General features: G+C 46.7%; 1 protein-coding gene across 7 annotated transcripts in view; it reads left to right on the forward strand.

Annotated features, from left to right (window-relative positions):
* Positions 1–20,383, forward strand: part of CNOT4 (CCR4-NOT transcription complex subunit 4) — a 73,472-nt gene that overhangs the window by 6,340 nt on the left and 46,749 nt on the right. For all 7 annotated transcript variants that reach the window (XM_066590347.1, XM_066590349.1, XM_066590348.1 and 4 more), the window contains exons 2-3: positions 15,186–15,473; positions 17,805–18,002. In XM_066590347.1, coding sequence (XP_066446444.1) covers positions 15,300–15,473; positions 17,805–18,002 — 372 coding nt within the window. In that variant the 5' untranslated portion in view covers positions 15,186–15,299. The remainder of the gene's footprint in view (positions 1–15,185; positions 15,474–17,804; positions 18,003–20,383) is intronic.

Here is a 20,383-nt window from a genome sequence, read left to right on the forward strand (position 1 = left end):
TTCACGCGGGTGAGAATGTCGCGCCGACACGAACGCCGGTCTTTTGAATGCAGTTATTCACATGACCAATTTGTTTTTTTTCTCGCAGCATTTTCAATGGGACGTTACGGCCGCTCTCACAGCGCTTTTTACTGCGGTGCCGCGGTTCAACGTTCCCATTTATTTTAATGGGGTTTCTCAGACAAGCGCGGTCTGTTCTATTTTCAGTATGTTCCCTTTTTTTTTTTTTTTTAATACACCCCGTTACACAGATGGGGTGCGTTAAAAAGCGCTGTCAAAAACTTCGACAGGCATTCAAAAACACTGCTTGAAAATTGCAGTAAAATGCGGCAGTTCTGAGCGCTCGTGGACGCGGCGGTGGTGCAAGGTGGAATCAATGGCAGGCGCTGGCGATCCTCTGGCACTCGTGTTACGCGGCTGGGGATGAAAAATTCCTTGCAACCGTGTGGAAAAACGCACGTTGGCAAGTGTACATCTGCGTGGTGAAACGCTCGCACCCGTTATTACTTTCCACGGATGATCTTCCGCTGCACAATCCGACTCGTCCGTGTGAGCCCGGCCTATGGCCGCCTGCACACGGGTTACGCAGCAAATACCGCCCTGGCCCGCTACAGGAAAGTGATTCTTCTTGCACACGAGTGGGAAACACTTTTTGGTTTCCGCTCATGGAGGAAAAATCGCGGCATGCTTTTTTTTTTGCACAGATTCTGCATGGACAGCTTCCATTGAGGTCAGTGGAAGCCATCCGATCCGCGGCCGTTCCGTAATTGGCATTGCGGCAAGGTCGCAGATTCCATGTCATCGCCAGGCGATGGAGCGGGGAAAGCAGGAGTTTAACATAGAGAAAAATCTGTAGTGTGCCTGTCTGCCGGCGACCTATGCGGACCATCCGCAGTAAGGGCGGACACCGCTACTGCCAGGGCCGGGCGCCACATGCGGAATCCAACCCGCCCCTGTGCAGGCCACCAAGATGGGCATGAGCATTAAAGTTCTTCTTAAAGGAACACTACACCAAGAGTCGTGTTACAGTCCTTTGCTGTGACCATGAATGAAATCTGTTGCTCCCTGTTATCAGCTGTTTTAGGCTGACTCATGTGTTCTGCATTGGCATGAATGACAGGAAGTCCCGCATAATCACTTCCTCAAGTCATCATTACTCAGTCACCTCTTACAACACTGCGCTACTATTACAAGCTGCCTATTTTAGGGTCAGCGGCCCTTTAACGCTCCTCCTCTGTACCCCCCACCCCTTCCTCTCCTCTTATCGTCTATTTTTGGGAAGTACTTGGTGACACGTTACTTGCCGCCTCCTCAGATCCCTGGGCGGCTCGCTGTGGCTGTGCGACCGCCCGTCCTCGGCATTTTGAGGTGCGCAGCGCTGCTGACCTCATTGCAATGCACAAAAGGACGTTTCTTCTGTCTTGTGCATTGCTGACCCTTCTGCCGGGGCGGGCGGCCCCCCGGTGCCCCCCGTAGGGCCTGATCCACTCCAGGGCTGGGACCTTGCTCCTCGGTTTGAGCTTCCTTGGGATCTTTATAAGGAGGCAGTTCCTCTTGGTGACGATCAATATGGCCACCAGTACGGGGATCGCCTGTGTAGTGAAGCCGGGCTCTGGGAACGCTGGAATAGCACAGGATGCGGGTCTTCTTTCTATGGCGTTCATACTGCGGTTAAAAATGGCGTAATGACTTTATTCTGTGGTTACTCGGATTACGACGATGCTAAATTTGTTTATTTTTTTTTGGAATAAATAAAAAAAATTAAAAAAAAAAAATCTTCTGCCGCCATAACTTTTTTTTTTTAGCTTTCCGTCAACGTAGTTGTGTGAGGCTCGTTTCTGGGGGACGTCCTGTAGTTTCGATTTGGTTCCGTTTTGAAGTACATGCGACTTTTTGATTTCATTCTTTCCTGGAGACAAGGGGACCCAAAAAATTTAGCGCAAGTATGGCTTTTTTTTTTTTTTTTTTGATGACTTTTTACTGTGCAGAATGAATAAGGATGGTTTCACATCTGAGCAGGAATTACTTTCCTGCTCCGTTCGGTAGAAGGGAGGGGGGTAGGGGTAGGTGGTAAGAGGAATCCCTGCAGCCAAGCTTTGCACGAAATCGAACAGCGCTGAAAGGTCCCCATTGGCTATAATGGCGTTCGCCTGCTTTCCGTGCAGCTGTCTGGCTTTTGGAAGGAAGAAACCCTGAAAGCAGCGTTTTTTCTTCCGTTTTTTTTTTTTTTTTTTTTTTTTCCAGCCAGAGTTGCGACAGAACATCCAGCTGTCGGTACCACTTGAAATATAAGGCCTACCCAGTGAATAAGCCCTGGCTGCTTAACCCCCCCACCCTCCCACAATACAGCAGCTAAGAGGCGCTGTCTGGCTCTGCCGCACGTCTCCTGCTGCTCCGGCACACTTGCTTGTAGTTTTCACCCCTCGCTTCCTGGTCAGAGCTTCTAAACCCCCCCCCCCCCCCCCATACAGGAAGCGCTGGCTCTGATTGGCTAAGCTGCAGCGCTCCAGAACCAATCACAGCAGCACTGAATGGCTGTGATTGGTTCATCGAGCTCTAAAATAGAGCAGAAAGGGTTCGAAAATTGAAATCAATGGAGGCGTTTAACAGCCTTTAGTGTAGCAACTTATACAGCGCTGAAGGCTTTAACCCTTTGCAATCCAATTTTGGATTCAGGGTTTCCTAGGGGGTTTTCTCTTTCTGCCATTATGCAATGGCGCCATCTGCTGGCTAGAACCAGTACTGCGGTATTGGACATGCTGGAGAGGCCCCCGACAACAGAGCGGACAGTAATATACACTAAGAATACCCTGCCGGATGTCTCCTGACATCGGAGCTGTACAGCCCCCTTATTAGAATGTCTTTAGACGTCAGACAGTGGATTGGAAAGGGTTAAAAAGTACTAAAAATGGGAGTTAACCAAAGGGACTTGAAATTCCAAACTCTTAATCACTTATAGAGTATAATGCAATACCAAAGTAATGCATTACACTGCGTTCTGAGAGGCCGTTTTTACACCATAATAGACAATCACAATCAACAAGGGCCACCCTGGGGGCCTTCAGAAGGGCCCCGGCTGCCGTGGCAATGGAGCAGCACCTCACAATCTCATCATGGGGGGCTATTCGGAACCTCCAAATACAGAACAGGGTATCTAAATGTTGCTGTCAGAATTGACGGTGGCATTTAAAGGCCCGATGTCCACAGGCGGCTTTGAATTGCAGAATCCGTGCAGGGCAGCGGTGTGGATGACCCGCAGTTCAAGCCGCCCGTAGGGAAACGTGGGCGTCTGCAAATGAATTAAAGCATGCAGGTTTGATTTGCGGGCCTTTAGGTGCAGAAATCAAATCGCAGCATACTGTGTCAGTACAGTTCCCGTACAGGCGGCTTCCATTGAAGTCAATGGAAGCCATCGAATCCGCTGTCCTTCCGCAATTTACATTAGACACGGGCCGCGGATTCCGCGGGAACAAAAGAAAAACCCTCTACTGGGCATGTGCGCCGGCCGGGGCTTCCGCACACATCCGCCGTAGAGAAAAAAGAAGCCCTGGACCGATGGGCAGGGTCGGTCTGTTATGCGCAATCTGACCCGCCTGTGTATATGAGCCCTAACGGCTGCAATCAGTGTGGTTGCTGCTGTTGCATGCGGGCATCAACTGTCAGTCAGCCGGCACCCGCCATGTATGGATGCCACTCCATACAAACCCTGCACTCCCATGACCTAAATGTACATCCTGAGGTGTGAAGGGGTTAAAGGGTAAGAAAACGTTCAGCAAAGAAATTCTGATTGTTGGGGTCCGCGTGTCAAGACCTCTACACCCTCCTATTAGCGACTGGTGGTAGCGCTGTCTGGGATCAAGCGGTATTTGGCTTCAGGGAGGAAGGTTTTAGTGCGGCGAGTTTATAGGCGGGTCTAGGGGGTGCGCCCCCCGCGGTGCGGGTCTAGGGGGTGCGCCCCCCGCGGTGCGGGTCTAGGGGGTGCGCCCCCCGCGGTGCGGGGCTAGGGGGTGCGCCCCCCGCGGTGCGGGTCTAGGGGGTGCGCCCCCCGCGGTGCGGGTCTAGGGGGTGCGCCCCCCGCGGTGCGGGGCTAGGGGGTGCCGGTTGTCCTCCCATATTAATGCCCTTGCTGTTACTTAGTTTCTACAGGGCTTTACCTGCGCCCCGTCCTCCATCTAGATAATGGTAACGGCCTGTTTACTGCCGGCAGCGATTGAGTCATCTGTTTGGATGGTTTATGGTCCTGACGTCACGGGAGTTCATGTAAACACAAGCCTTGGTACTTATTTCCTGGTAGTCAGATTACTCTTCTGATAGACTCTGGTTGGCACCCGTCCTTTGGGATTGGCGCTGGTCAGACCGTGCTGGTAATACACAATGGCGGTGATGGAACCGTATTGGGATGCAAGTCAGACTGCGTATGTCAGCGGTCGTCTGCATGCATGCTGGGGGTTGTAGTTGTGCAACAGGTTGCGGATCGCTACTTTGTAGTTTGGTCGGTGCGATCACAATTTTCTTGCGTTATAGTAGAGCATGATTGAAAACGGGAAGATGGAAAAATGCCTTTACAGCACCACCTATTGGAAGGCAGCATTCCTGCAAGTAATTGCCGGACTTTTTGAAGGGCCACTTTGATTTATATAAATATGATTTCGCCCATTGTGGGATGGATGTGAAACTGAAATTTAAAAAGAAAAATCCCCCCCCCCCCTCAGTACACAGAGACCACCTCCAGAGTGTGACTATAAAATATATATATATATAAAAAATTTTTTTTTCTTTTTTTTTTCCTTACACCTATATTATGAAGTTTAAGTGGCATTGTAGAGGCGTTGTTCCATCTTCCAATTTGCATATTTCCCAGAACAGCATGGACAGCCTTATAGGTTTCCTCACGCCTTCTAGGTGCTCTCCCTAAGGAGAAGCCATACCCATTTCTGATTCGGCATGATTGAACACCACTATTTCTGAGAATATCTGCTATGCCCGGACCTGAAGCCTATCTTCGCTTTCAAATGCAGAACGAGCGGTGGTTACATAATGACAACATTTTTCATGTATTCGCATGTTGTAGTCATGATTGCTGTAGTCTTGTTCATATTGGAAGCAGCGGCTGCTTTTCTCTACCTGTGGGAGGGTCAGCTTCTTGTCTGCTTGTTTCTAACCCGGTAATGTCTGTGAGGTAATCTGAACGGGGTCTCCACCCTCGGTCACTGGATTTCCTCTCTTTGAGAAAAATGGCTGAGGATTATCTCTATTGAGGGGATAAGTAGAATACGAGACCTGGAGGACCAAATTATTTCACCATCGGCTATTGCAGCAAGGGAGCAGAAAGCACAGTGTAACACAATATCTGACCAGGTGATGTTTTCCGCTGCTCGGTGTTGCATGTTTTGCGCTCTTTTTTTGCCCGCTGGAGTTTTGCCTTCCTATTTCATAGCGAATCGTCTTTGTGTGCCGTCTGCCATTGTAGCCCATCTGTACGAAGGAACAGTGCGGCTTATTTACTATACAAAATACAACCGTTTTCTGTTGTAAATTGCGTCAGAAACCGTCTTGCACGCTTTGCGTCTCTTTTATGTCTTTTTAGATACTCTTGTTTATCCGTCGTGTCCAAAATAGAGGAGTGGACTAAATTGCTGCAAATTGCGCCAAAACTTTGGTGCAATTTTTGGCGTAAACAAAGCCAACTAATACGTTGTCTAAACTTGGACTAGACATCTTAAAAGTCAAATGTATCATTCAGCAGAGCTACTGTGATAAATGTGGCGCTTTTTAGGGCTGTCTAGTCAAAGGGTGCTCTCACATGAGACTTGCCAGGCTGATCCCGGGGTGATCGCTCCGGTGCGTTTACATCAGAACAATCATAAGTGAATGGAGGCGGAGCGGTCCGGGAAACGATCCCGCCTCCATTCATAGTAATCAGGGAGTCATTCATAAGTGATGCTGCCTGTTTCCACAGCAGAGTCGTCCGGTTTTCTGCATGCAAGAACTGAACAAATTCTTGTTAGTCATTCAGTCGGGGTGTGCCTTTACACCGGACTCTCTGGATCGCAGGAATCCACCAATTATTGGTCTGTGTAAAAGGGCCTTTATTTTGCTCTGTCTAACCCTTTAGACAGTATTAGTAAATAAAGCCCAGTGAGATGTGCGTTCACACGTGAAGGGGCTCAAGCGGACGGCCGGGTCGGATTTGGCAGCGGGATGTGACCTGTGACCCGTGGCTCGCCTCCTACGCTCTATGTGCTGACTGCCGCCCAGCCATCAAATGCGCAGAGCTGAGCTGCCGTGTCCGCGGTGACGTTTCCACGCAAGCCTCTGCACAAAAATAGGACATGCCGCGATTTGTTTACCACGCACGTTTTCACACGCGCAAATCGCGGCTGTCTGCATAGGATTGTATAAACTCATGCAGTCCTACGGCCGAGTTTGGGTCACATTGGGTGACCAAGGTCTTGCGACCGAAACGCGTCCCTTTCTGTGACAAATAAGGCTGTGACGCTCTTCAACAATGGCTGGAAGTTTCTATATCACCATCGGTGATAAAATCCTATTGCAGCGGGCATGGGCGTGAAATCCCGCGGTGGAATCCCCGCCCGTGTGCATTCATCCTTCGTCGGAGCTCCAGCGCTGTATCCGGCTGCAGTTTCTCTAACCGTGAAGCATCACTTCATCAGAATGATTCCATTTTGACTGTTTTTGACAATTTTCCGGTCATAGGATCCCCAATGGAGCAGATATACTATTCAATGCTCAGCCCCGCATTTACTGTGCCTAAACCTTTCGGACAGTTCTTCCAGCCTGTCTGTACAGGAGCGTGGCCTAAATTGGGCCAAATTGAATTTTACAAGTTCTGGTGCAATTTTTGGCATAAACTCGTAGGAGGTCTAAACTTAGACTAGACCGTCTTAAAACGTGGCAGATCTCCTTTAGCAGTCACTGGGATGAAACTGATGCATCTTCAGACTCTGCGCTCGTTTCTAACTTTTACGTAGTATTACTAAACACGTTTTCCTCGATGTCCTCTGCGCTCCGCGGTTGGCAGCGAGCCCCCGGCTAGTCCCGCACCAATGACCGGCCTCGCTGGAAGTCACTCGGATCGCTGGATTTTCCCATCTAATGTGGATTCATGCTGAAACTGATCCACGGAAAACTTGTCACGTGATTTTATGCCGCACTCCGGGGTCACGGAGAGAATGTCCATACAGGGGAGCGCCAATCTTGATGGGGCTGGTTGTCCTATTGATTGATGACAGAGACGAGTCTTGGAGAATTTGTCCAAGTGTTACTCCAGGAGTAGTTGGTGCGATGCTGCCGGCGGCCCGAAGTGACTGCAGAGGACTTCTACTTTCCTCCCTCTAATCTATTTGCAGGAGCGGACGGCATCGGGAGCCGCTGCTCTCCAGGACCTGTGAAGTGTCTCCTCCATTCATTTGCTCCTGATTTGCTTTGCCAGCAGAGTGAGGGCAATAACTGCAGACTCGGGGAAATACAGGATAAAAATATCCCCGGGTCGTCCCACGGCTGGCACTTCATTCTGCGGCCTGCATTAACAGCGGGGGACGCCTACATTTATGGGGGGGTTACCCCCTAAAACCTTCACACACATGGAACTACAGTTAAAAAAAGCCAGAAGTTATATGTTTCTCTATTTCTGGGGAAACTTGATGTCTGATTTTGCCACTGTTGCAGCTTACCCAACTTTTCTCAAGTCCTGAAAGGCCAATCTGTTAGAGATATAGCTTATTATAGATGGATAAATATCTCTCCTACCGCTCTATAGGCCTCTGACTAGTTGGGTTATCCTATTGATAGACCTGTCTGCTGGATAGGCCATCGATAGTAGCAGAGGGTCCGCCACCCGGAATCCCTACCAGTCACCTATTTTCCAGGCCTGTGTATCCACCAAAAGAGCAGTCAGCGGGCTATCCCTTTTAAGTCGCTTTAAATCTAACCACAAATTTAGGTGGCGCTCAGTGTATAAACGAAAGCCCAAATAATGCCAGTCCGTGAGATTTGCTGATGCGGTACTCGCCACACTTTTTGAAAGCCGGCTTTATTCCAAGTGCGACACAATTAAAATCCAAGGGGAAAGGGATTGTATATGCAATCAGGCCACTGTGCTCATGCAGGAAGCAGACCGCTCCATTCCCACTGAAATGAGCAGGTTTGGCATTGCAGGCCAAGTAGCCACTGACGTAAATAAGAACTTTACCTGTAATACCACGCCCGGCCACTGCTGTGGGAACAGAGCTGTCTGCTTCCTGTAGAAATGAGCTCCGTGCATGAGAACCGCAGCCCAGCTGATCGGCCGAGCCCCAGCAATCTACTAGTGATGGTCTATCTACTTTGCAACTGGACAACCCCTGTGGCTGATTGCTTAGTTTGAATGAGCATAAAAATGCTCACTGACTGGCAGTAGATCTCTCCGTGTGACCAGGAAGATGTACAGCCAACCTACGGGGATGAATGATCAGACAAGTGATTGATCGTCCCCGTAAGCCGATTCTCAGCACATGTAAAAGTAAGTGAAACTAGTGCCGCTCAACATGCATGTCCGCCGGCGCTCATTAGATTGGGCCAAGACCCCTCAGCCGCTCGTTGGAGTGTGCGATTTATGTCCATTGTTAAACTAATGTCACAGTCCGTGGTTGGGGGTCCTTTCTTCGGTGACACTTCTACTACCCGCCTGCATTCCAGTTCCCCGGGGTGACTGGGTGTAAAGCTTCCCTCTGCTCATCCCTTTCTTTTCTCTGGATTTAGGGTCAAGGTCGCGTATAAAAGGGGTTATCCATATATAAAGGAGCTTCCTGAAAGTAAATTTAATGCAAGTCTTTGTACTTCGGTGTCCATGGCATCTGAATAGAACATAAAGATGCCCAAATAGCTTCACTGGATGCTCATGTGGTCAAGGGCTGCTCCTCCCGAGCCCCTTATATAGTGATACTGTGGGGGGGCGGGGGGATTAAAGACTACAGGGATTTCTTCTGTAAAGTGACTTGGTCATATTCACGTTACTGTACTGAGTTGTGCTTCTTGTATAGAAAATTATAACCTCAACTCTGCTTTTATGAACAAATATAGCTGACATAATTACCGTGTCAGAAAGGTCATTACTTGTGTGTATATGTAGTCGTTGTACTAGCTGCTTGATGCAATCTTGGAAGGATGTAAGGTGGTCTGTCCAGGGCACCATCTCCAGATGTCGGGTGCAATCATTAAAGGTTTTTTACAAATTTACAAGGCTTCGTTGCGTTTTGCACTTTTTTAATTTTTAATTTTTTTTTTGCAATGGATGAAGAGAGCAGCTATAATACTGCCCCCTATGTACAAGAATATAACTACTATAATACTGCCCCCTATGTACAAGAGTATAACTACTATAATACTGCCCCCTATGTACAAGAGTATAACTACTATAATACTGCTCCTATGTACAAGAATATAACTACTATAATACTGCCCCCTATGTACAAGAATATAACTACTATAATACTGCTCCCTATGTACAAAAATATAACTACTATAATACTGCCCCCTATGTACAAGAGTATAACTACTATAATACTGCCTCCTATGTACAAGAATATGACTACTATAATACTGCCCCCTATGTACAAGAATATAACTACTATAATACTGCCCCCTATGTACAAGAGTATAACTACTATAATACTGCCTCCTATGTACAAGAATATGACTACTATAATACTGCCCCCTATGTACAAGAATATAACTACTATAATACTGCCCCCTATGTACAAGAATATAACTACTATAATACTGCCCCCTATGTACAAGAATATAACTACTATAATACTGCCCCCTATGTACAAGAATATAACTACTATAATACTGCTCCTATGTACAAGAATATAACTACTATAATACTGCCTCCTATGTACAAGAACTTAACTACTATAATACTGCCCCCATGTACAAGAATATAACTACTATAATACTGCCCCCTAGGTACCAGAATAGAACTACTATAATACTGCCCCCTAGGTACCAGAATAGAACTACTATAATACTGCCCCCTAGGTACCAGAATAGAACTACTATAATACTGCCCCCTAGGTACCAGAATAGAACTACTATAATACTGCCCCCTAGGTACCAGAATAGAACTACTATAATACTGCCCCCTAGGTACCAGAATAGAACTACTGTAATACTGCCCCCTAGGTACCAGAATAGAACTACTGTAATACTGCCCCCTAGGTACCAGAATAGAACTACTGTAATACTGCCCCCTAGGTACCAGAATAGAACTACTGTAATACTGCCCCCTAGGTACCAGAATAGAACTACTGTAATACTGCCCCCTAGGTACCAGAATAGAACTACTGTAATACTGCCCCCTAGGTACCAGAATAGAACTACTGTAATACTGCCCCCTAGGTACCAGAATAGAACTACTGTAATACTGCCCCCTAGGTACCAGAATAGAACTACTGTAATACTGCCCCCTAGGTACCAGAATAGAACTACTGTAATACTGCCCCCTAGGTACCAGAATAGAACTACTGTAATACTGCCCCCTAGGTACCAGAATAGAACTACTGTAATACTGCCCCCTAGGTACCAGAATAGAACTACTGTAATACTGCCCCCTAGGTACCAGAATAGAACTACTGTAATACTGCCCCCTAGGTACCAGAATAGAACTACTGTAATACTGCCCCCTAGGTACCAGAATAGAACTACTGTAATACTGCCCCCTAGGTACCAGAATAGAACTACTGTAATACTGCCCCCTAGGTACCAGAATAGAACTACTGTAATACTGCCCCCTAGGTACCAGAATAGAACTACTGTAATACTGCCCCCTAGGTACCAGAATAGAACTACTGTAATACTGCCCCCTAGGTACCAGAATAGAACTACTGTAATACTGCCCCCTAGGTACCAGAATAGAACTACTGTAATACTGCCCCCTAGGTACCAGAATAGAACTACTGTAATACTGCCCCCTAGGTACCAGAATAGAACTACTGTAATACTGCCCCCTAGGTACCAGAATAGAACTACTGTAATACTGCCCCCTAGGTACCAGAATAGAACTACTGTAATACTGCCCCCTAGGTACCAGAATAGAACTACTGTAATACTGCCCCCTAGGTACCAGAATAGAACTACTGTAATACTGCCCCCTAGGTACCAGAATAGAACTACTGTAATACTGCCCCCTAGGTACCAGAATAGAACTACTGTAATACTGCCCCCTAGGTACCAGAATAGAACTACTGTAATACTGCCCCCTAGGTACCAGAATAGAACTACTGTAATACTGCCCCCTAGGTACCAGAATAGAACTACTGTAATACTGCCCCCTAGGTACCAGAATAGAACTACTGTAATACTGCCCCCTAGGTACCAGAATAGAACTACTGTAATACTGCCCCCTAGGTACCAGAATAGAACTACTGTAATACTGCCCCCTAGGTACCAGAATAGAACTACTGTAATACTGCCCCCTAGGTACCAGAATAGAACTACTGTAATACTGCCCCCTAGGTACCAGAATAGAACTACTGTAATACTGCCCCCTAGGTACCAGAATAGAACTACTGTAATACTGCCCCCTAGGTACCAGAATAGAACTACTGTAATACTGCCCCCTAGGTACCAGAATAGAACTACTGTAATACTGCCCCCTAGGTACCAGAATAGAACTACTGTAATACTGCCCCCTAGGTACCAGAATAGAACTACTGTAATACTGCCCCCTAGGTACCAGAATAGAACTACTGTAATACTGCCCCCTAGGTACCAGAATAGAACTACTGTAATACTGCCCCCTAGGTACCAGAATAGAACTACTGTAATACTGCCCCCTAGGTACAAGAATAGAACTACTGTAATACTGCCCACTATGTACAAGACTATACTATAATACTGCCTCCTATGTACAGGAATATAACTACTATAATACTGCTCCTATGTACAAGAATATAACTACTATAATACTGCCCCCTATGTACAAGAATATAACTACTATAATACTGCCCCCTATGTACAAGAATATAACTACTATAATACTGCCCATAGGTACAAGAATATAACTACTATAATACTGCCCCTATGTACAAGAATATAACTACTATAATATTGCTCCTATGTACAAGAATATAACTACTATAATACTGCCTCCTATGTACAAGAATATAACTACTATAATACTGCCCCCTATGTACAAGAATATAACTACTATAATACTGCCCCCTATGTACAAGAATATAACTACTATAATACTGCCCCTTATGTACAAGAATATAACTACTATAATACTGCCCCCTATGTACAAGAATATAACTACTATAATACTGCCCCCTATGTACAAGAATATAACGACTATAATACTGCCCCCTATGTACAAGAATATAACGACTATAATACTGCCCCCTATGTACAAGAATATAACTACTATAATACTGCCTCCTATGTACAAGAATATAACTACTATAATACTGCCCCCTATGTACAAGAATATAACTACTATAATACTGCTCCCTATGTACAAGAATATAACTACTATAACACTGCCCCCTATGTACAAGAATATAACTACTATAATACAGCCTCCTATGTACAGGAATATAACTACTATAATACTGTCCCCTATGTACAAGAATATAACTATTATAATACTGCTCCTATGTACAAGAATATAACTACTATAATACTGCCCCCTATGTACAAGAATATAACTACTATAATACTGCCCCCTATGTACAGGAATATAACTACTATAATACTGCCCCCTATGTACAAGAATATCACTACTATAATACTGCCCTCTATGTACAAGAATATAACTACTATAATACTGCTCCTATGTACAAGAATATAACTACTATAATACTGCCCCCTATGTACAAGAATATCACTACTATAATACTGCCCCCTATGTACAGGAATATAACTACTATAATACTGCCCCCTATGTACAAGAATATCACTACTATAATACTGCCCCCTATGTACAAGAATATAACTACTATAATACTGCTCCTATGTACAAGAATATAACTACTATAATACTGCCCCCTATGTACTGGAATATTACTACTATAATACTGCCACCCATGTACAAGAGTATAACTACTATAATACTGCCCCCTATGTACAAGAATATAACTACTATAATACTGCTCCTATGTACAAGAATATAACTACTATAATACTGCCCCCTGTGTACAAGAATATAACTACTATAATACTGCCCCCTGTGTACAAGAATATAACTACTATAATACTGCCCCCTGTGTACAAGAATATAACTACTGTATATCATTTTTGCACCCATCACTACAGTTGATTACTTTCTCCCTGGTTATGTCTTCTAGTATTGTGTGTGTGTATATATATATGTATGTATGTATATGTGTGTGTGGTGAGTTAACCCTTGCCCGCTCTCCTGCCAGTCTGGACGTTGCATTGAAAGCTCTGCTGTTTATGAGCCTCTGGGTATCTGTGAATTGTCGGCCTCGCAGCCAGCTTTGTGAAAGGCCCATTCTGTGCTTAACAAGTGTCCTCCAGTGTGGGCTGGTTGCTATGGCTTCAGGCGAAGCAGAGCCTCGTAGCGACAAACTGAGGGCCCGAATCTGTGTCACGTTAACCTCTTTGGTGTAAGACGCTCTGTTGCTGTGCAAGTGGCCATCAGCGGCTGCACATGTGACAGGCAGACTTGTGGTGATACTTAACATGATCTTTAACAATTTGCAGGTAGTGGTACGACATGGGGGGGAGGGGGGGGGGGGTCCAACAAATCATGTTGGATGTTTTGGCTCCGGTAACATGTCTTATAGAGAGATGAAGGGACAAGTTTCATTAGCATCCTAAATGGCCCCGCCACCCCAGGGTCCAGGGTTTGGGGTCGGTGGGCTTTTACAATAGCAGTCTGTTTTGTCAGCTTTCTGAGACAGAAGATGTAGTGCAGCAGTTTAAAGAGGGTCCAAAAATCTGATTACTAGGGCATAATGTGGTCCGAGGCTCTTGGCTCTATTCTCTGCACTCAGTAGGTTGGCAACTTTGTAACCGGTTTGTCTGAGTACTTGGGCTACAGTGTATCCAGAGTGCTTTCAGAGCACTTTTCGTATCGGCCAGCGTTAGTAATCAGATTTTTCTAACAGTACATTGAGCTGAAAAACACGAACTTAAGTTTTTTGGCCGCGAGCTGCGTTTCGTACTGTTACACCGTGCATGGAGGACGCGTGTGTCAGGATTTGTAGGTCATAAACTGCTGAACTGTAGAAGGATGAATACAGGTAACTGCAAGAAAACCAAAAACTACATCAATCCCACAATACAGCGCTTCCAGGCAAGAATTGTGGCCGCGTCAACCAGACCTCATCCTGGTGATCCGACACTGCATCACCGCAGGGTAACGCGTCGGCTGCAGGAACTGGTGCGGGCTCCTTTGGAGTGTCCGCAACTGCCACAAAAGGTGAACTTCATCTGCAGAATTTCGGCTGTTCTATAAATTAATTTGTAAAATTGTGTCTTGTAAGCCCAGTATCCGAGGAGGAACCAAGTCATCGTTAGCTTGGCTTAGTATCGTAGACCCAGAGGCCAAGGAGCATGACTTCACAAGCCTGAGGAGGAGGCTGCAGCCATTGTTGTGCCCCATCAAAGTGTTCGCCCATGGTGATGCCGGGAGGTGGACCCCTGCTGATCTGCTATTGAGGACATACTGTGAAGATGGCTCATTAATATTCAAAGGGGTTTTCCTAAAGATGAAATCAGATTAGCGGGTTTCCAACATGGGAGACCCTCTCCGAACCACCATTCATCACAGCAGCATCACTCCCAGTGACTATGAAGGGTTTGGGGGGTCTCCGTGTGAACGGAGTTAATACATACTAAAAACTACTACGCGGCATCTGGTCCTGAAATACCCAGGAACTGCATCGTGGTGTGTATGGTAACCAAGCCAGGTGGCCTAATGCCATGCAGGTCTGCTACTGGCACCCATAAATGAATGGCAAGTCTGCCAATTATACAGCAATGTAAGGAAACCAGACATTCAAGAATGGGTGAAGCACCGATGGCGGCGGAGGCCGTTTTCTGGCTTGGTTTTTATATGCAGTATTTTATGTAATAAGCAATTATTGATCGACCTCTTTTATGCCTAGCGCCCCCTTCTGTTGTTCTTAACGCTCTTCTTCTCTTTTCTCTTTCAGATTGCTGCGTCTCCGATTTTTAATTTCCCTAAATTATTCTCAGCCTGGAAAATCTCTATTTTTGTTGGTTTTGTTTTGCTTTTTTTCTTCTACGTTTTTTGGAATCCCAGAAAGATGTCCCGCAGCCCCGATGTGAAGGAAGATCCCGTGGAGTGCCCCCTTTGCATGGAGCCTTTGGAAATTGATGACATCAATTTCTTTCCTTGCACATGTGGATATCAGATTTGCCGCTTCTGTTGGCATCGTATACGCACAGACGAGAACGGGCTCTGTCCCGCATGCAGAAAGGTGAGCCGTCAGTACTTTTTCCTGGGCAGTCCCTACTTGTTATAAGGGTTTGTCCACACTGGGCAGAACTTGCTGCAGAATGTCCGCAGCGCAAAATCTGTGTCCCGTGTGGTTTGTGGTGCTGAATGGACCTCTACTTTTGAAGATTTGGGCTCTACATTGGAAATCCAGTGCTGTAATTGACATTCTGCAATACCCCAAATCTGCTCCACAGGTCAATTTCTGAAACAGGTTTCTTTCTTAGCATGTGGATGAAATTTTAAAATTTCATCCTCTTTGCTGCTTCGGCAAATACTACGGAGGGTCCACACAGAAAATCTGCAGCAAACCCACCCTGTGTGAGTATGCCCTAAAAGGTGTAAGCTGATCAGAATGGCTGCCCCCTGCTGGGACCCCCAGCAATCTGCTGTAATTTTTGAGGAAACTTCCTAGTAAGTGTTCAGTTTCCCTGCAGCACCACCACAGGGGAAATGAGGTATTACACAGTGACCATTCACATCAATGGATTAAGTCCTCCAAAGAGGGAGACACTCTGCACTATGGCCAAAGATGTAAATCTCTCTGCTCTAGCCAAAAGGATTTGGAGGGGTCAGAGGGGACCCCAGTTTGAAGTGCATATGCTCCTTTAAGGGAGATAGACCCAACTTGGATGGTGACCAACCTCAAATGATGACCATTTCTGACTAAGTACTTTTAAACCCCTTCCTGTCCTGCGCTATACTACTACGTTGCTTTGGTTAGGTAGTTCGTGTGTGGTACAGCGCAGTGGTGGCGTGGATTCGGGAGCTGTTCCCTTTCCATAACTTTAATTATACAGCTGGCACCCCGTGGTAAGGCGATGTTTAGACAGTGGCTTCTACCAGGGGATTCTGCATTAAATCCACATCCTGTTACTTTCAACGGGAATCCGTGTCCAAGTCCACACGGCGCAGATTTCTGCCACGCGTGGATAAAAATGTTGGCCCTTGACGCAGTTTCTGCACATGGCTTTTTGTCGAAAAGGGCTGAATCCTTGTGCAGCTCCGCAGCCAAGTATTCACACACCTCTGTGGATATCTGACATGGTTTTTAGAGTCCACTCCCAAAAATTGTCGGATTCCCCTGCGTGAACTTACCCTAATGGCTGGCATCAGACATCACTTCTGTGCCAGCCTTTTAACGCTTTAGTGGTGACCGTTCCATCTGAGTAGTTTGTAGAGGTGATGTTCCCCTTGTCACTACGTCGGCCCCTACGATGCGTTGACACGTAGCCCAATGGTTTGCCATGGGAACCGCAGTCTCCAGGCCGGCCATGCTGGTTAAGTGAAGATCAATAATGTAAGGTTTGTTTGTATAGCGCCAACTTATTCTGCAGCGCTTACACAAGCAGTACGACAATTACATGTTATGGTGGGGGTGACACAGGAAGTAGAGGGGCGGGAGATGAGCCACGGGGAACACAAAACGGTACAAAAATTACATGTGGTATTTAACTATTAAAAACAAAACTGGGAAGGGGGGATAAGGAGGTACAGGGGCACAAAATGTATACGATAGGCAAAGTGGAAGGTGTGGGGTGCCAAAGGGAGGGGCGGGGGGGGGGGGATTAGATCAGGATATTTGGTATGCCTTCCTGAAGAGGTGGGTTTTTAAGGCATGTCTGAAGTTCTGTGTATCGGGGCTTGTCCGGACGCCTTGGGGTAGAGCGTTCCAGAGGATGGGGGCTGCTCTGGTGAAGTCCTGGAGGCGAGCGTGTGAGGTTCGTATTAGAGGGACATTTAATCTAATTGTGTTGGCTGATCGGAGTGTGTGAGCTGGGTGATGTACGACGGCGCCGCGACATTGAGGGCTTTGTGGGTGAGGAGTTTAAATTTAGTTCTGCAGTGGATGGGCATCCAGTGCAGCGACTGGCATAGTGCAGAGGCATAATATGCTGCCGTACAGAACAATTTCAGTGGATTGCATCAGTGAGATGAAGACTGGAAGTCCCAGATCCCTACTGCAATGTAGAAAAAATTGAAAATGATACCAAGTAGAAAATCGCCTTTTGGTACAAAAAACTGTCCGATAAAATTATTTATGCCACACGGCAAACATTTAAAAAAAAAAAAAAAACTGCGCCAAAACGAAGTTGTGTTTTTTGTTTTTTTTTGTCAAAATGAAAGCTATGATTAAGTTCTCTGTACCCAAAAATGGTACCAATTAAAAACTACAGCCCATCTCCTCCAGCCGTGCCAACAGAAGAAATGGTTACGGCTTTAGAAATGTGTACGTTTTAAAGTGAAGTAAAGGGGTTGTCTTCTGCTTTTCATGACCAGTCCTCTAAAGTAGACTTTCTTCTTTCCTCCTCAGCCATATCCAGAAGACCCCGCTGTCTACAAACCTCTCTCCCAGGAAGAACTACAGAGGATAAAAAACGAAAAGAAGCAAAAACAGAACGAACGCAAACAGAAAATATCAGAAAACCGCAAACACTTGGCCAGTGTACGGGTGGTGCAGAAAAACTTAGTCTTTGTAGTGGGCCTTTCACAACGCCTCGCAGACCCAGAGGTGAGTCTCCAAAACGCCGCGTGGAAGTCTGTGTGCAAGTGGGTTATTCTTCAGTAAAAATCTTCATTTGCGATGCACTGTGAGTACATCCCACCCCACGCTGCGCCGGCGGCACCAGGGTCGGATATTACTACAATGGCGGCTGAAAAGTAAATGAAGGCTTGTTACAAAATGATGGATTTATAGAGGATCCGTTACCAGGCTCCAGCCCTGTAAATTGTCCGCACGATGCAATCGGTCATGAAGAAATCCTTCCGGACGAATAGCTGCTGTTGCCCGTTAGTCCCACATGCTTAATGAAATGTCTTTACAAATCCCTTGCCATATGCAAAGAAGTTGTTAAAGCAGTTTTCCAGTGCTGAGATACTGATGAACTTGCGGTAAGTCATCAATATCTGTTCTCTGGGGGTCTACCACTTAGGACCACTACTGATCAGCTGTTTCTAATAGCTGCAGCACTTGGGAGAACGTTATTGCCACTTTACTGCTTACCAGGCGCAGCGCCGTACTTTTTGTAGTGGCCGTGCATGAGATAACAGTTCAATCCTATTCACTTGAGTTGGACTGAGCCTCAGTCTGGCAATTTGATGTCACTTGCTTGACAAGAGGCTGCGATACTCGGACGAGCACAGCGGCCTCATCAAACAAGTTCCTGGGAGGTGGACTCCTCGCATCTATATCTTCATACTGCAAAAACCCCTTTAGCAAGTCCAGTGGGCATATCCGGATTGTGCCCCACAATCTTCTCCGTTTTAACTCTGATGGATGTGGATGGCGTCCCTCCGTTACCAACAAGCGGGTGAAGAAGCCCATATGAGAGCCGGACCAACACATGCACAAAGCCTGATGTGTCTGCCTGCGACAGGGCAAAACCAACTGCGCACTCGTGCCTCTCAATCTCAATTCCAGGACATTGGCTTCTCCTCCAGCTTAGAGATGATGTAGGAGGATGCCTGCCACATAAATCAGAGGCTGAAGTGATGGAATATACGGATGACTCTGGGGGCGTGGCATAGTCTGGACACACCCACTGGACTTATTTAAACTTTGGCACCATACATAAGTAATATATGTAATTTCATAACGGATACTGGGCCAATGGGTAATAATGGCCACATGTTCAGAAGGGTTTCTTCATGACCTATAGGGTTGCCACCTTTTGTCACAAAATAACACCGACCAAGGTAAAAAGGAGTATGGCTTGGGTAGTGCCTTATCACGTCATATGTTTTTACCTTCGTTATTCTAGTGGCGCAATTTGTAATTGTGCGCCCCTCAGTGGCCCTGATAGTAATAGTGCCCCCCAGTAGTGGCTCTAATAGTGGCCCCAATAGTAATGGGGCGCACAGTAATAGCCTCAAAAGTAATAGGGCCTCCTCTATGCTCTCCACAGCATCTAGTGTGTCATTCACTCACTGTCTCACTAGCTTCCATCAGGCCACCATGATCACATCTGTGACTTCTGACCTCTCCTCCCTGCGGCTGTGTTCCTGCGTGTCCTGCACCCATCGCAGACGCTGGGAGGAGAGGCCCGAGATCAAAGCTCTGATTACCGCAGCCGGGCAGGAGTTGGAGAGAGAGACAGCGACTTACTAGTTGCTGTGGGGTTGCTGCCTGGCTGGAGACGCTCTCAGCTGACTTTTTTTCTTTTAAGGTTCCGTTTAACAGTTGTGTTTCTCATTCATGTCATTGGAGGCCACAGATGACCTTGGCTATAGCTGCTCCCACTAGGAGGCGACACTAAGCAAAGAAGCTTAGTCCTTCCCGGCAGGCACTGAGATAAATCTGTTTTAGCTTGGTGTCCATAGGAGGCCGTCCTCCTGCTCTGCAGGTCTTTTTGTGCTTTTGTTTTTACTTTTTCCCCTTTAGGTGGGCTTTGGGGATGAACTAATTTCCCTGCTTGTCCCAAGTAAGTGGGGCGAACAGCTCTGCATGAGACATGTTACCCCCTCCTCTAGGAAGACTATGTGGAACAGAGCAGTACTAACCACTCTGCTTCCCGCCAGCCATTCCTGCTTGCTCCTCCATATCCAGCCGTCTCCTACTGCCTCGTGACCCTGTGGGAGCCGAAGTGCAGAGGATGACGACGAGGTGAGTAAACTGGATTGGGTAAGTATGGTGCCCTTGTCCTCCAACGTCCACACTCGTCGCATTCTCCTCTCAACCCTCCTTTGGCTGCGTCCTTCACCCCAGTCAGGTAGTGTGGCTTCCCCTATATATCTCCCTTCACCATGGCCCTTGAGCCCATGTCTCCTCCAGCGGTCCCTGGCCTGCTTTCATGACAGCCCTATCGCTGGTCGCAGACGTCAGTTCTCCTCGTCTCCCCTCTGGCTCTACACTCCTGGGGTCTGTGTGCCATAGCGCTGCACCCGGCGCCTCTG

This window comes from Eleutherodactylus coqui, chromosome 2 (assembly GCF_035609145.1).
Source record: "Eleutherodactylus coqui strain aEleCoq1 chromosome 2, aEleCoq1.hap1, whole genome shotgun sequence".
Classification (NCBI taxonomy): Eukaryota; Metazoa; Chordata; class Amphibia; order Anura; family Eleutherodactylidae; genus Eleutherodactylus; species Eleutherodactylus coqui.